At 43.0% G+C, this 13552-nt stretch overlaps 1 protein-coding gene across 1 annotated transcript; it reads left to right on the plus strand.

Annotated features, from left to right (window-relative positions):
• Window positions 1-7767: 7767 nt before the first annotated feature.
• On the plus strand, window positions 7768-11186 carry LOC311273874 (peptidase M20 domain-containing protein 2-like). Its single transcript, XM_084381161.1, has 7 exons — window positions 7768-8182; window positions 8779-8927; window positions 9013-9155; window positions 9685-9839; window positions 10154-10280; window positions 10429-10536; window positions 10709-11186. Exons 1-7 carry the CDS (start codon window positions 7784-7786, stop codon window positions 10846-10848), a joined length of 1221 nt encoding a protein of 406 aa, XP_084237287.1. The 5' UTR covers window positions 7768-7783; the 3' UTR covers window positions 10849-11186.
• The last annotated feature ends 2366 nt before the right edge of the window (window positions 11187-13552 follow it).

Genomic DNA, 13552 nt, shown 5'->3' on the forward strand with positions numbered 1-13552 from the left:
TACTTGCCTTTCACTGTCTCTATCACCGTCTACCACCCAATCATCACCATCACCTCACCAGCGTCTGGACCACGCCCTTCAGTGCCGTCTCTCGCTGCCACTACTTCCTCAGAGGACACTGATCGGTTGGACGCCTGTGGTTTGGCCACGAGCACTAGTCAATAGTCTCACATTTATAAGGTAACTGGTTGAATTAGCTTAGCATAAACACTGTAAACAGTGGGAAACAGCTAAAAACTAAGCTCACCGGCTGCGGGCTCCACTGTGCAGACATGCAAATTGTATCTTCTCACACAACTGTGCCTGCGATTTATTATACAAGAACATTAATACAACTTTAAGTGTCAGAGGAGGACACGCATCAAAGCTGGTTTCATTGATGCTAACCTTGCAACAGGGCAACCATCACAAAAGACAACATACCTCTGGGCCTGTGGTTGTACAAAGAATCCAGTTGTGTCAGCTGGGGTTTAATTTTTTTTTGAACGCTTAAGTATTATTCATGCACAACAGGTCACAGGAGTCTGAAAGGAATATTAAGTATATTCATTATTCAGGAGGAGCTATGAATCCGACAGAGCCGTGGCAATCACATTAGCAGATAAACACAGAGGACAAGGAAGACGCCTACGAGTTCCCGTGGGAGAGCTTCCAATTAACACTCAAGCTTTCTCCCTGACATGTTAGCTGGCTCGAGAATGTGAAGAGCCGGGAGACAGAGTGCTCAGGCATACTCAGAGGGAACGCATTATTTTTTAAAGGTGAAATATGTACATAATATATATGGTGAAAATTATGCCATTTAGGCTCCAGAATTAAGACACAAGAGACACTTTGAATTTATTTTTTTCTTGTAGATAAACAAGACGTGCATGGTGTGATCAGCCTTGACCTTTTTAAATCATTATTTCTAAGAGCTTTTCCTTCTTTTTACTTTTTAGTCTCGGTAGCTGTCTGTCTATTCGAGACTGAAATATCTTAATTACTATTTAATGTATTGCCAAGGGGTTTTTCCCCCCTCTAGCGCCACCATGAGGTTGACATTTGCTGGTTGAAAGTGACAGCAATAGACGGCCACAAAAATGAGTCCTAAAACCAGGAAAGAATTGTTGCACAGGTTCCCTCGTTTTAAAGTCAGTTGGTGTTTTTAACAGGTTTTTGGTTCATTGTAATTACTTTTCTTCTAGGTTTTTGACCAAATACCTGCAAAAACGATGATATTTCCGTTAGCTATTTTTTTTTTAATCCTATTCCTATTTAGCAAATGTTACCAGTGTCATGAGCATGTTAGCATGCCTGTATTAGCATGAGCTCACCTGCGCCAGCATTCTGGCATGGGTGTAGACTCTACAGTAAGTCTTACTCTATCAAGACAATCAGACAATAATGATACAAATGAAGTCTATTTTAAAGCCTCAAAGACATTTATTTTTGTAATTTTGATCATGGTAGGTGACACTGGCCAAGTTTTAGTAGTTCATTATAATAAAAAGAAAAAGCCTAATGAGTAGGGTCCTCTTTATGTACCTGTTTCTGATCAGCTCTCTGTTTTGCTTCATCGTCAAACATAACCGTGGGCAGATCTACTGTTCTGACGAAGCAGTTTCCCTCCTGCTCCTTTGAAAGCGTTGAAAAAAACTGACATTTCTCTTGTTGTTGTCTGTGGCCTTTTCACTATTAGAGACAAACACTGATTCCCACTTGATCTCTGCGTCATCTCTGCAGACTCTTGGCCCCTCAGTCGCCTGGCATCACCACAGTCTATGTTTTATTTAAACGCTTTCTGCTCGTGGCAATTATCAGCGCTGGGGATCCTCTGAAGAGAAGAGAGGGGGGCGTTTTTTTTTCCCTCCTGTGGAGCAGAAAACTGAAATTAATCCTGCCCCTCAGGAACGCACAAAATACATTTTGAAGACTACAAATTAAGCTCATAGTGAACCGAGGAGAGTATCAACCTTGCAAATGCAATACATGTGGGTCATATGAAAAACAGGCTAAGAAGTAGTCTCTTTTGAACTGCCAACTGCTCCTTGGTATAGCAGTGGTTTTCAACAAGTTTCCCCATTTTCAACCACAGCTTCCTCTTACTGATGAAAAAAGAGGTGTCATTTAAACTTAAAAACCTAAATGAGGAATTAAGCACTTCAGTTCACTTACCTTTTGTCACCATGCACTCACGATGCATTTGTTTTTATTCTAAAAGACCATCCAGCACAACAACTCAGTCAGATAACATTTTCAAATCTGCACTTCAGCTCCACTTTGCACACACCCTGCTGATAGCGGTTTCCTCTGTGGTTCGAGGGACTACTTGTACTCCCACTGTTCACCACACTGCCCACAAAGGCTGATGTTATTGAGGCAGACAGCAGCCTTTTCAGCGCTGTCAAACAAAGAAAGGGCACCGCTACGGCAGTGCTGCCTCTGAAGCAGCGAGGGCAGCTGTGTGGACAGACAAGAAAATATATAACCAAAACCCACAGACAGGAGAAATGGGCTCGGTTCAAACAGTAATCTGGGTTTGTGTATTTCGCTGGGACATCTTCACTTTGCACTAACTGCTGTGATGTTTGCGGACTGTCTGGATCTCTTTTTCCATATCTTGCAATCTATTATGTGGTTCGTCAATAATGGCTTCCCCTGCCTGTGCAGACTATCAAGTTCTTCTTCTATCCATTACAAACAAACACTTAATGGGTGTTGCAACCCGAGATGAGAAAACGTGCCACTATCTGTGTGCCAGAGGATTTTTTTTTTCCAACAAGGGTGTTAGGAGCAGAAAATATGAACGTTTTTATTAACTGCAAATGAGTTGAAGCAGTAATAAACATTTTTTAATTCAAGCTCTGACAGTGTAAAGAAAATATTTAGACACCAGGATGAAGCTACGTTTCCTCACAAAAACAAGAACAAATGCTGTACAGTGTAATCCCACCCCCACTCCACCCCCTGAAGATGCAGGATGACTTGATAAACCGAGGTGTTAATGTATTCCAGCTTGGAGAACGCAGAAGCACACTGTGTGCACTGATGTGACATTAATGACACAAACGGGACTGTCAAGTTGCACGTTCACCCACACATGCACACTCACAGCTCTGAGGCCCGCTGGTGATATTTTCCAACTACCGAGCAGCTTTCTGTGTGTGATATCGACTGGATTTCCGGGGGTCTCCTCTAAGGCTGCGTTTTTGTTTGATAGTGATGCTGACAGGACAGAGCAAGCACGACTGACACGTTGTCAGTTTCCTTCAGTCAGCTGGAACCTCATGTTTAAAAAATCAGGCTCATCGACAATTTGTCGGGGCTCATATTTGTCTGTTGGAAGCTGGCAGAGTTAAGGTTAATGTGAAAGTCCATTTATTCCAGGAGAGAAGAAAAAAGATGAACACTTCAATACGCTCAAATAAAAGTATATTCAAGTGTCTAGCGTGGTTTAGAAAATGGTGGCTCAAGGACATAGTTTTTTCTTTGCAACAATGGAGAGAAACACATAATAAAGGATAAGTTCACCATAAAAATTTGAATTCAGTCACTGAGAGGCAACATTCTCCTTGAAGTAGATCGGGACTCGTTTTAGAACGGAAAAAAACAGCTTGATCCAAATGTCTGGAAGCCCTGAGATCCCAAAGTGATTTGGAAAGATGTTATTTACACTCTCACACTGTCGAGTGTGCTGACCCACCTCAAATTGGGTGTGCTAACGCTTTTAGCTCAGCGACTACAGTGAAGATTAACGCTATAAAAGTGTTATAAAACCGTGTTTTCAAATCAATTTTGGGTCTCGGGGATTCTGTAGACTTGGATCATGCCGGATGAGCTGCATGCAGCCATTTTATATATCTTTCAGTTGTTTTTTTTCTCCACATTTTAAAACAAGTCCCCATCTACTTCAGTTATTTAGCAGAATGCTGCAACATCATTTTACCGTGAATCTTCAGAAATGTTTTGTGGGATGAGAAGATAATGATTTTTGACTGAACTTATCCTTTAAGGACGTGTTGCCTTCTCTCCATCTATTTATGGTGGAAATGTCTTTTGTTATGGAAAGGGAAATGCTATATTCAGGTGAAAGTTGACAATTCATTACATTGTGTAATGAAACGCAGTGGGGCTCTCAGGCATTCTGTCTTGCTTTTCTCCTCTCGATCAGCTCGATCATTGTCACTTCATTTAATTAATTAATTAATGTAATGTCATTCATTGTTTTCCCTTCTGAGTCATGTCGGCATGATTCACTCCTCTGTCCTCTTTTATTTTAATTCATTATAAACCCCTGGACGTTAATAGCTCATTTGTGTCTCAGCCAGATTTTTTTGCTCATGTTCAAAACTCTTCTGCACATCAAAACATATCCCACATATCTGTGTTCTGGATTGATTTTTAGAAATATTGAGCGAAACAGTTTTTCTCTTGTGCTTTTGAAAGTAGATCAATGCTCAGTGTTACACAGTGTGAAACTGCCCAACACTGTGAGCCATTAGCTGAAATTATTCCGCTGACAGGGAATGTGAAACTTTTTGTTTTTGAGAAAAAAACTGTCCCAATAAATCAACGCCTGTAACTGTGTTGTAAAGTTTATTTGATTTGTAGTGAATTGGCTACTACAGTGGTTCCCAACCCCCACAATGGGACACAATCAGCCCAGTCACCAGGACAAAATGTTGGCAGTTAATGATTCTGCAAACAACAGATACATCCAAATGTGTACTTGTTGTAGACTATGTACCGTATTGACATGTAACAAAACGTGTCGTGTAATGTCACACATTACATGTTTATCACATGACTTTCACATCGGGTGGTGGAGGTGAAGGTGGTGGAGTTACAGGAAGCCATGCTGCACCACCTGATATTTCTGAGGAAACCTCCCGACAATTTCCAGTCGTGTTTGTGGCTACAAAATCTGATATTTTAAACAAAACCGTGATGTTTTTCTCCCCCTTAACAAGTGTTTTTTGTCCATACACAGATGTGACATAGGAAATATTATATAAAATTGCACCTAAAGAAACTTGTGCGGTTTTGCAGAAATGTACTTTGCCAAAAAATATTCTGACGACTGACTTAAGATGAATCTGAGGGGCCCCCAGATGATTAACAAGATATGAACCGTAAAAAACACATTTCAGACAATTAATAGACCAAAACAGTGAATCTATTTATCAAGAAAATAATCAGCAGATTAATTGACGATGAAAATAATTGTTAGCTTCAGCCCTAATCCAAGGGTGAATTTGAAAAGTTGTCTGTTTTCTGCTATAAGCGATTAATAATCACATCTAGCATTTACAGCAATCACTCTGAACACTTCAGCTCTTCATGATTGTGGAGAAACCTTGAAAGCCACAGCAACACTGCCGCACATGCTCACAAATGTTCTATCATGAGAAATGTTTTTTTGTCATCATGACTAACATTTCATCCGACTGTTAGATGTGTGCTTCCATAGATTGATGCTGAGGTAGAGGCGCAAACACATTAGTATGTGTCCCACACTTTGGCTGTGACCACACAAACAACCACCCAAGCAAAGTCTGTCGTTTGTTACATCTCCCGTTTCAGAGACATGCTGTCATCAAGAGCACATCAATTCATCGAAGCTGTCAAGCTAGCCTTCCTTTGGGGCGTCCTGCTGTTGTGGCGCCTGCTCGCATATATCATAAGTCACGCATCGCTCCGGCTTGATGTGATGCCTGGTGGCTCAACCTAAAACATCCACGCTGCTTGAAATATTGAGCGCTTGTTACCTCGTGTGCCATGGGGGCAGACAGAGGCTTTATTTGTCCACTCAGTGGGTGCAATCACTTTTACATTTGTCAGAGTGCAATTGTTTTCTGTTCCTCCTCTGACCTGGTGTGGGTTTTACTGATGTACTATTTGAACAGTCGCGCACACACACACACACAAATCTCCTCAAGTTCCTCGTTTGTGGAAGCACTGCACGAGGCCAGAAACATGCGTAATCATGTGAAATTAAACACATGCTCTCGGGGGCAAATCCCTGAATAAGACAATGACTTGACACATGGCTGCCTCCCTTCGATGTCACTTAATTGATGCACAATGGAGAGTGTCAGCGTCATCGACGGGGCGTAGAGTGAGCTGACAGACAGGACATGTCAGGAGGCAGCCTTGGTGTCAGCTTGCCGAGCGCTGTTCAACATGTCTCCTCCTGTGACTGACAACCGCCCCCAATTAACCTACAACTCAAATACAAGCAGAAAACACATACATGTACACCTGCTCTCTCTCACGCACGCACACACAGACACACACTCGCTGGGTGTGTGACAGCTGTGGAGTTATTCATTCAGCGCTAATTGACCTTGTTTTTACGGGGCCAGATCCCAGTTCAAGGGAAAGCTTTGTTTGCTTGCTGCGTGTGTACAGTCATCTGAGTAGCTACAGGCAATGCACAGAAAATAAATAAATAAAATGCCGCCTAGATAATAGTCAAGGTTTTCTTCCTTAAAGGCCCATTCATTGTCTGCTTGCTGAACTGTTTAAGATAGAACATGAAACGCAGCAGAATACTGATTTATTTTCCACTGCAGATTTAATAAATGCAGAACTGTGTGCGACGGGAGATTTTACCAAAGTGTGTCACTCTGGGTCCCTCTAGTGTGCTAACAGACTGATGGATAAAGGACTTCAGTCCCAGCCTCCATTTACTGTCATTCACTGCAGCACATCACGTTTTATCTTGATGAAAGTAAATCCCCGTGGAAGGGCATCATTTTGACATATCATGCAAAAATTATGGATAGGTTTATGAAGCGTTACCTTTACTGAAGTCGTGTAGTTGAAGGCTTCCAAACAGAAAGTGAGAGACTGATTCACGCCAGCAGATGGCGACCCGGCTTCATAGAGGCTCATTTAGGAGCTTAACATACTTTCCCCCTGTTTTCTAATTTTCACCATACTGCATTAAAGAGGAAGAGAGCAGTGTTTGGCAACACTTTATTTCAAAAGGTCCAAAAATGTCATGGTAAGTACATGTCAAATTTTTTTGAAAGTTTCCGCAACATTTCCAGGAAACCTTCAACTGCTTTCTGCTTTAAAGGTGCGGTGAGAATTCAAAATTAAGTAAAATCATCATGAGGCCGGGAAGAAATAACAGTTTGGAAGTTATGATGCCTGTGTTGCAGAGATATCTACTGAGGTTAGCATGCTAGCCAGTTAGCCCCAGCCTGTCCCAGTCCAAAGCTCCTGTGCTGGCTTCGGTGTCCTATCCTGGACCGCTAGATGAAAGGCTAACCGAGCTAACTAGCTAACGGCAGCTACAGTTAGCAGCAGTTAGCGGTTGTCCTGATGATATGCTGCCGCCTGTTTGTTTTCAAGTATGAATTCGACAGGTGGTCAGTTCTTACATATTGCATCTTTAACTTGTAGCTACTGATCATGCCATTTTAACTCCTGTCTGTTTAACTTCCCCTCGGCAGGCCTCTGAACTGAAGTGAGTGGTTGCACATTGATTGAAGACGCTGACTGATGATTTATATCCACATCACTGACCATTTTCAATGCTTTTTTCTAATAATGAGTGTATGTATATATGTTTACATGATATTATATGGTTGTGTTTGTTTTATTTGTATCTCTTTATTTTCTCCTCCTCAGCACATGCCGAGTTGTGTTCCTGTATTATGCCAAGTACCTTGTTGTTTGTAATGACCCTGTTCAATAAAGCAAAAAAAAAAAAAAGCAAAAAAAAAAAAGAAAAGAAAAGAAAAAAACCCCTTCATGTTGTCGGCACATCTTCGCACAACCCCAAATACACATGGACAAGCGACAGCAGATGAAAGACGCGGTGCAGCTGTGCGTCGACGCGCACAAAGACGAGCTGCACAGTCTGAGTCGGGACATCTGGAGACGACCCGAACTCGCCGGCGACGAGACGCATGCGCACGACAGGCTGGTCCGCTTCTTCTCTCAGGACCAGACATGGACGGTGGACAGTCAGTACAAACTACCGACCGCATTCAGGGCCAGCTGGGGTCCTGTCGGCGGCGGGGAGGGCGAGCCGGCTCTGAACGTGGGCTTCCTGTGCGAGTACGACGCGCTGCCGGGTATCGGGCACGCGTGCGGGCACAACCTGATTGCGGAGGCGGGCGCTGCCGCCGCTGTGGGGCTGAGAGCCGCTTTACAAAGCCACACTGAGCTCCCTGTCCCAGTGAAGGTAACACGGGGACTCATGTCACACTCACACAGACAGCACACTGCTCTGATGATTTAATAAAATCCCCACAAACGCTTCAGTCAGCTCCTCTGAGTCTGACTCAACAAAAGCTGCTCCTGCAATCTTTATTTTATAGCCTATTTAATAATAGAAATTGATCATTTGTGCATAAATGTAGGCTATTGTTTTTTTTTTTAATTAACTAATATCACTACCATAGGCTGCATAAATATTTAATTACACAGATGACCTGATAACAAGCTGTGCTGATGAAACGTTGTTAAAAGAAATGCAGATATTATATTTTAATACATCTTTTTTATTGCACTACCAGATTGCTTTTCTAAACAAATTATAAGACGAATGTGTATTATATTCCTCAAAGTTTGGCAGGAAACTACATTTATGGAAGCTAATTTCTGCCATAAAAAATGAGATGAAAACCTGCATGGTTAGTCATAATTAATAAGTCAAAAGATAATAATGAAACGTTCATAATGATGAGATATTATGTAAATCATTGAATTAAAAGTCATAATGATGAGATTCAAAGTCCAACACATGAAAATGACTGTATTAAACACTTTCTAAACCAGATAACTGTTCTGGGAACTCCTGCAGAGGAGGACATTGGAGGAAAGATCGACCTGATCAAGGCCGGAGCCTTCGCCGACGTCGACCTCGTCTTCATGGCTCATCCAGCTCAGCAAGATTCGTCCTTCCTGCCCTGTGTCGCGCTCACTGAGCAAGTTTCTTTTCATATGGATTCATAACTTTCAAGCTCCACTGATTACATTTATCTGTTAACCTGCTGTGCTGATGCTTCATAGGGTGAATGTGAAGTACCACGGGAAGGCATCTCATGCTTCTGCGTACCCTTGGGAGGGAGTGAATGCGCTGGACGCTGCTGTGCTGGCCTATAACAACCTCTCTGCTCTCAGACAGCAGCTCAAACCAGAGTGGAGGCTTCACGGTGAGGCAGGAACTGCGATCAAAGTTCATTCTGAACAACTCGCCTCAAAGTCCATTTATATTTAAACCGTCATCGATGAGAAGTCAGCTGCTGAGGTCTTGTCCTTGGTATTTTTTCTGGGTTTTTCAAAAGTTTAAATGTATAAATTTCCAAAAATGTTACATTAAAGTGATCAATTGTTAAAACTAGCCTGTGGCACACGACAGTTCAACCATTCATTTAACCCTTCCTTCAGATCAAACACAAGATAGACTCAGGCCTGTAGCTCGGTGTCCTCAATGTCCCACAGCCACCCTAATTTTCACCTATAGCCTCTAATCTAACATCATTTTGATGATTACACATGACCTCAGTACTTCGAGGATCCCGGCTACAGCCCTTTTCAAAGGCAGAGGTATGTTTATCTCTCTGTTGGAAATCTGAAATAAAACACATCCTTGGCACGTAAACCCACACAAATTGTGTAATTGCACAGCATTATGGATGCACGCCCTCTTATCCTCCTTTGTGCTCTTGTTCTCTTCTACAGGCATCATCAAACACGGAGGGGTGAAGCCCAACATTATCCCTGCCTACACGGAGTTACAGTTTTACATGCGCACGCCGCAGATTCGGGATCTTTGCGACCTGAAGGCCAAAGCCGAGGCTTGCTTCAGGGCTGCTGCTGTTGCCACGGGCTGCCAAGTGAGCTTACCTAAAAAACGTTGTCTTCCATTTGTTCCCCCTCAGGCTGGACACACATTATATCCCTGATATTGAAGTTGACTCCGCTGTTATGTAACACTGCCCTTTATAACATATTCCTATAATTATGCTCCGAGCGACGTGCTGCTGTTGCGTAAGTCACTGTTGTCTTCAGGCTGCTTCTCTCCTACGTCTGCACTTGCTTCAGGCAGATTTAACTCAATTTACAGAGCATGCACAGAACTCCATATACTGCGTGAAAGCAATCTTTTTCTATGTTGTGTGCTTACATTTTTTGATTGTGTTTCCTTGAGGTGGAGATAAGCTACCCGACCCATGACTACTGCGACATTCTGCCTAACACTACACTGGCAAACCTGTATGAAAACAATGGAAAAGCTTTGGGGATTCAGTTCCAAGAGCAGCCAGCCAACTTCTCTGGTAGTGGAAAATTGTACATTGTGCAAAAAAACACAAAAACCCCAGGACTGTGATGGGTCCCCCCCCCCCCCTGCAGATTGTTTTTTTTTTGTTGTTCACTGAGCCAACAAAGAATAATCATCACAGTGATTTTATAATTATCTGGCAGGCTCTACAGACTTTGGCAACGTATCATACGAAACGCCAGGTATCCATCCTTTCTTCTATATCGGCACAGGCGCGTTTAACCACACCGAGGAATACACCGAAGCAGCAGGTACGGCAGCATGCGTCTATTGAGAACAGATGTTGTTCGTTCTAATGAAACTGAGTCGCATCAGACGATCATCAAACGTTTTCAGCCCTCACCTCTTTCCAGGTCACTTAGTTTGTCTGTTTAGTTTTCTATTTACTCGCTGCTTTTTCAAAAAATGTTTTTCTTGTGCCAGGAGCTGAGAAGGCCCAGTTGTTCACCCTGAGGACAGCCAAAGCCCTGGCTATGACAGCTGTGGATGTAGTGTGCTGCCCTGCTCTGCTACAGCAAGTGAGGGAGGACTTCAGGCTCGCCAAACTGAAGCTGGAGAAATGACTAGAAGGCAGCGGTGCAGCCTCGACAGCTCCATGAAAACAATGACTTGATTAGTAGGAGTTTGAGGAAATAAGTAGGTGTTTCAATGGCTAATTTAACATCCGGTTGAAAACCCTTTACTGTGACACTGATTGATATGTATTGTTGTGTATTGCTGGAGTAAATAAATAAATAAATACATCTAAAATATGTATATATTTATGCATAAAATATGCACTTCCACTGTGGAAGTGCCTGAAAGCTGAATTCTTTCTAATGGCCAGTAGGGCGCGACTCCAATGGTTTCAAAAAGAAGTCCAGTGGTATGTAAGCTTATGAGAAAATGACTGCACTTCTTACTTGATGATTACCTCAATAAACAGTTTCCTAATGAGTTTTTGTCTCAATTACTTGTTTCAAGTCTTCTTCAATACAGCATGATGTTCATTTAGTAAATTATGGCAAACGAGACTAAATGAAGACCGAGACAATGAAGACACGTGGTCTCACGCTACTTATGTCTACTGGCAGAAATTATATCCACAGGTCCAAATTTGTATTAGTCCAGTACTTTGGTTTATAACCAAGTACCTGCAAACTAATCACATGTACATCATCCTCAGCTGCAGTCCATAATTAGTGCTAATTATGTTATTTTTTTTAATTATCTGCTCAGGGTTTTGAGTTGTATCTGCTTGGGTGCAGACGCTTTTCCGCTTGCTCTCGCTTCTGCTTGCCTTTTTTCCACTATTATTCTTTTTTTTTCTTCACTGAGAGATTACAGGCAGTGACTCCTGGATATTTAGAAACCACTGGGAGCATAATTTATTGGAGATAAAGTACATTGTTGGCTCATTTCAAAATTTTTTCCGAACTCTTCAACACTTTCTGAACGAGGCCTAAGAGGTAGCACAAGCCTGTTAGCAGCTAACTAGCAAGCTAACCAGCAACAGAATGCCACCCTTCACCACTGACGATTTCCACAAACTCATGCAGAAGATCACTTTGTTGGAAACTAAAATCCACAGATTAGAAGTTAATGTGGAGGTTAACGGACTGTGTGGAAATGAAACCACTCTTCCTTTCAGCGGAAAAGAGAACGCTAACACACAGCTACCTAGCACTGATAAGAAACGGGAGAGCCGTGATCTCTGCAGTAAATCTTCACATGGAAGTCCTCCCTGGAACACTCTTGGGGCAAAGCCAAAGAAGAACTCTGCTCCTTGGAACATGGATGGAAGAATAACAGGAAGAACCGTCCACCCGGAGATCTCTGATGCTACCGGCTGGCCAGCACTACCATCCTCCTCCTCCTCTACTCCAATGCAGAGCAGGACACAGCCGTGGTCAGCTGCTAAAGGAAAGACCAACAGCAAACATCCCGTACAACAAACTATCAAAATGCAAAACAGATTTGCTCCACTACGCCGAGATTCCGCATCTCCATCTGATGACCTGTACCACTCATCGCCACAGAGAAGGGTAAGGTCTGAACGTAAATCAGAAGCTAACAGGCCGCAGGCAAAGCTAACGACTGGGCCCCAAACTCTGATTGTGGGAGATGCCACTGTTAAAGATGTGAGATTCATGTGCGTTGAAAACATGAAGGTTCTCTGTTTTCCAAAGGATATGGTTCCTGACATGACAGCGAGAATCCCTGGTATTGTTGCAGCAAATCCAACTGTCAAAAAGATCATTTTGCATACGGGGATGAATGACATTGTGAAGCAGCAGTCTGAAATGCTCAAACAAGATTTTACTGATCTGTTGAACACAGTCAGCTCCCTGGATGTTGAGGTTTTAATCAGTGGCCCCCTTCCACCAGTCAGAAGAGGTGCTGAGAGATTCAGCAGATTGATGGCACTGAACACATGGCTTTCCAAAGCATGTAATGTCCATTCTATGTATTTTTTGGACAACTTCAATTTCTTTTGGGACCGCAGACATCTTTTTAAGCAAGATGGACTCTTCCTAAATAGGTCAGGAGTCAAACTGTTTATGTCCAACATATCTTTCTGCCTGCGTCACCAATCTGTTCCCTCCACCAAGGACAAGAGGCAAGACAGGCCGAAACAAACAGGAGATAATCACAAAGGAAACCGAGCACAACCCCCAGCTGAAGTGAGCTCCACTCATGAGAGATGTCAGGACAAACAGGAAGAGGATTCTCTCTGTGAGGTTCAACTGTCTACACCACCCCAAACCCCACCCAGTTCACCATCTACTGTGGGCATGTTGTCGCCTTCGTCCCCCCTCATGGAGTTCACCGACCAAATGAACAAGCTGGTCATCGCTGGGACACAGTTTACCCCCCGCCCTACTGCAATTTTCTCTCCTCTCATTCCCCTGAAACACCCTCAGCCTTCGGTGAAGCTAAGACACACACCACCCCCACCCCTTTCACACAGGCATCATCCTCCCCAAGCTGATAAGAGCTCAGCACACTTAGATCTTTCTGTCTCTTACTGCTGATGTTTTATGGGTCCAGGCTCTAAAGATGTCACTCCTGACTATTCCCAGCGAAAGTCGGGGCCCAGTGTACTGGAAGCTTCTTCAGTTCATGTTATGATCGGTAATAGAAAAAGAATGTTTAAATTGCCAAGAAAGAGTGTAATGTCAAATTTAACATTCATTCCGGGTCCAGGCTACGAAGTTGATATCTTTAATGTCTTCCCCCCAGAAAAGCCGGGGCCCCTTGGAGTTCAGGTAGTCTCCTCGATTCCTG

The sequence above is a fragment of the Pagrus pagrus genome (genome assembly GCF_965226575.1).
Source record: "Pagrus pagrus genome assembly, chromosome: 18".
In the NCBI taxonomy this organism is placed as follows: domain Eukaryota; kingdom Metazoa; phylum Chordata; class Actinopteri; order Spariformes; family Sparidae; genus Pagrus; species Pagrus pagrus.

Coding starts and splice junctions, on each gene's coding strand:
- LOC311273874 (XM_084381161.1), top strand. CDS start 7,784: ATGGACAAGCGACAGCAGATGAAAGACGCGGTGCAGCTGTGCGTCGAC. Junction 8,928..9,012: donor CCCTGTGTCGCGCTCACTGA/GCAAGTTTCTTT, acceptor GATGCTTCATAG/GGTGAATGTGAAGTACCACG. Junction 9,840..10,153: donor CTGTTGCCACGGGCTGCCAA/GTGAGCTTACCT, acceptor TGTTTCCTTGAG/GTGGAGATAAGCTACCCGAC.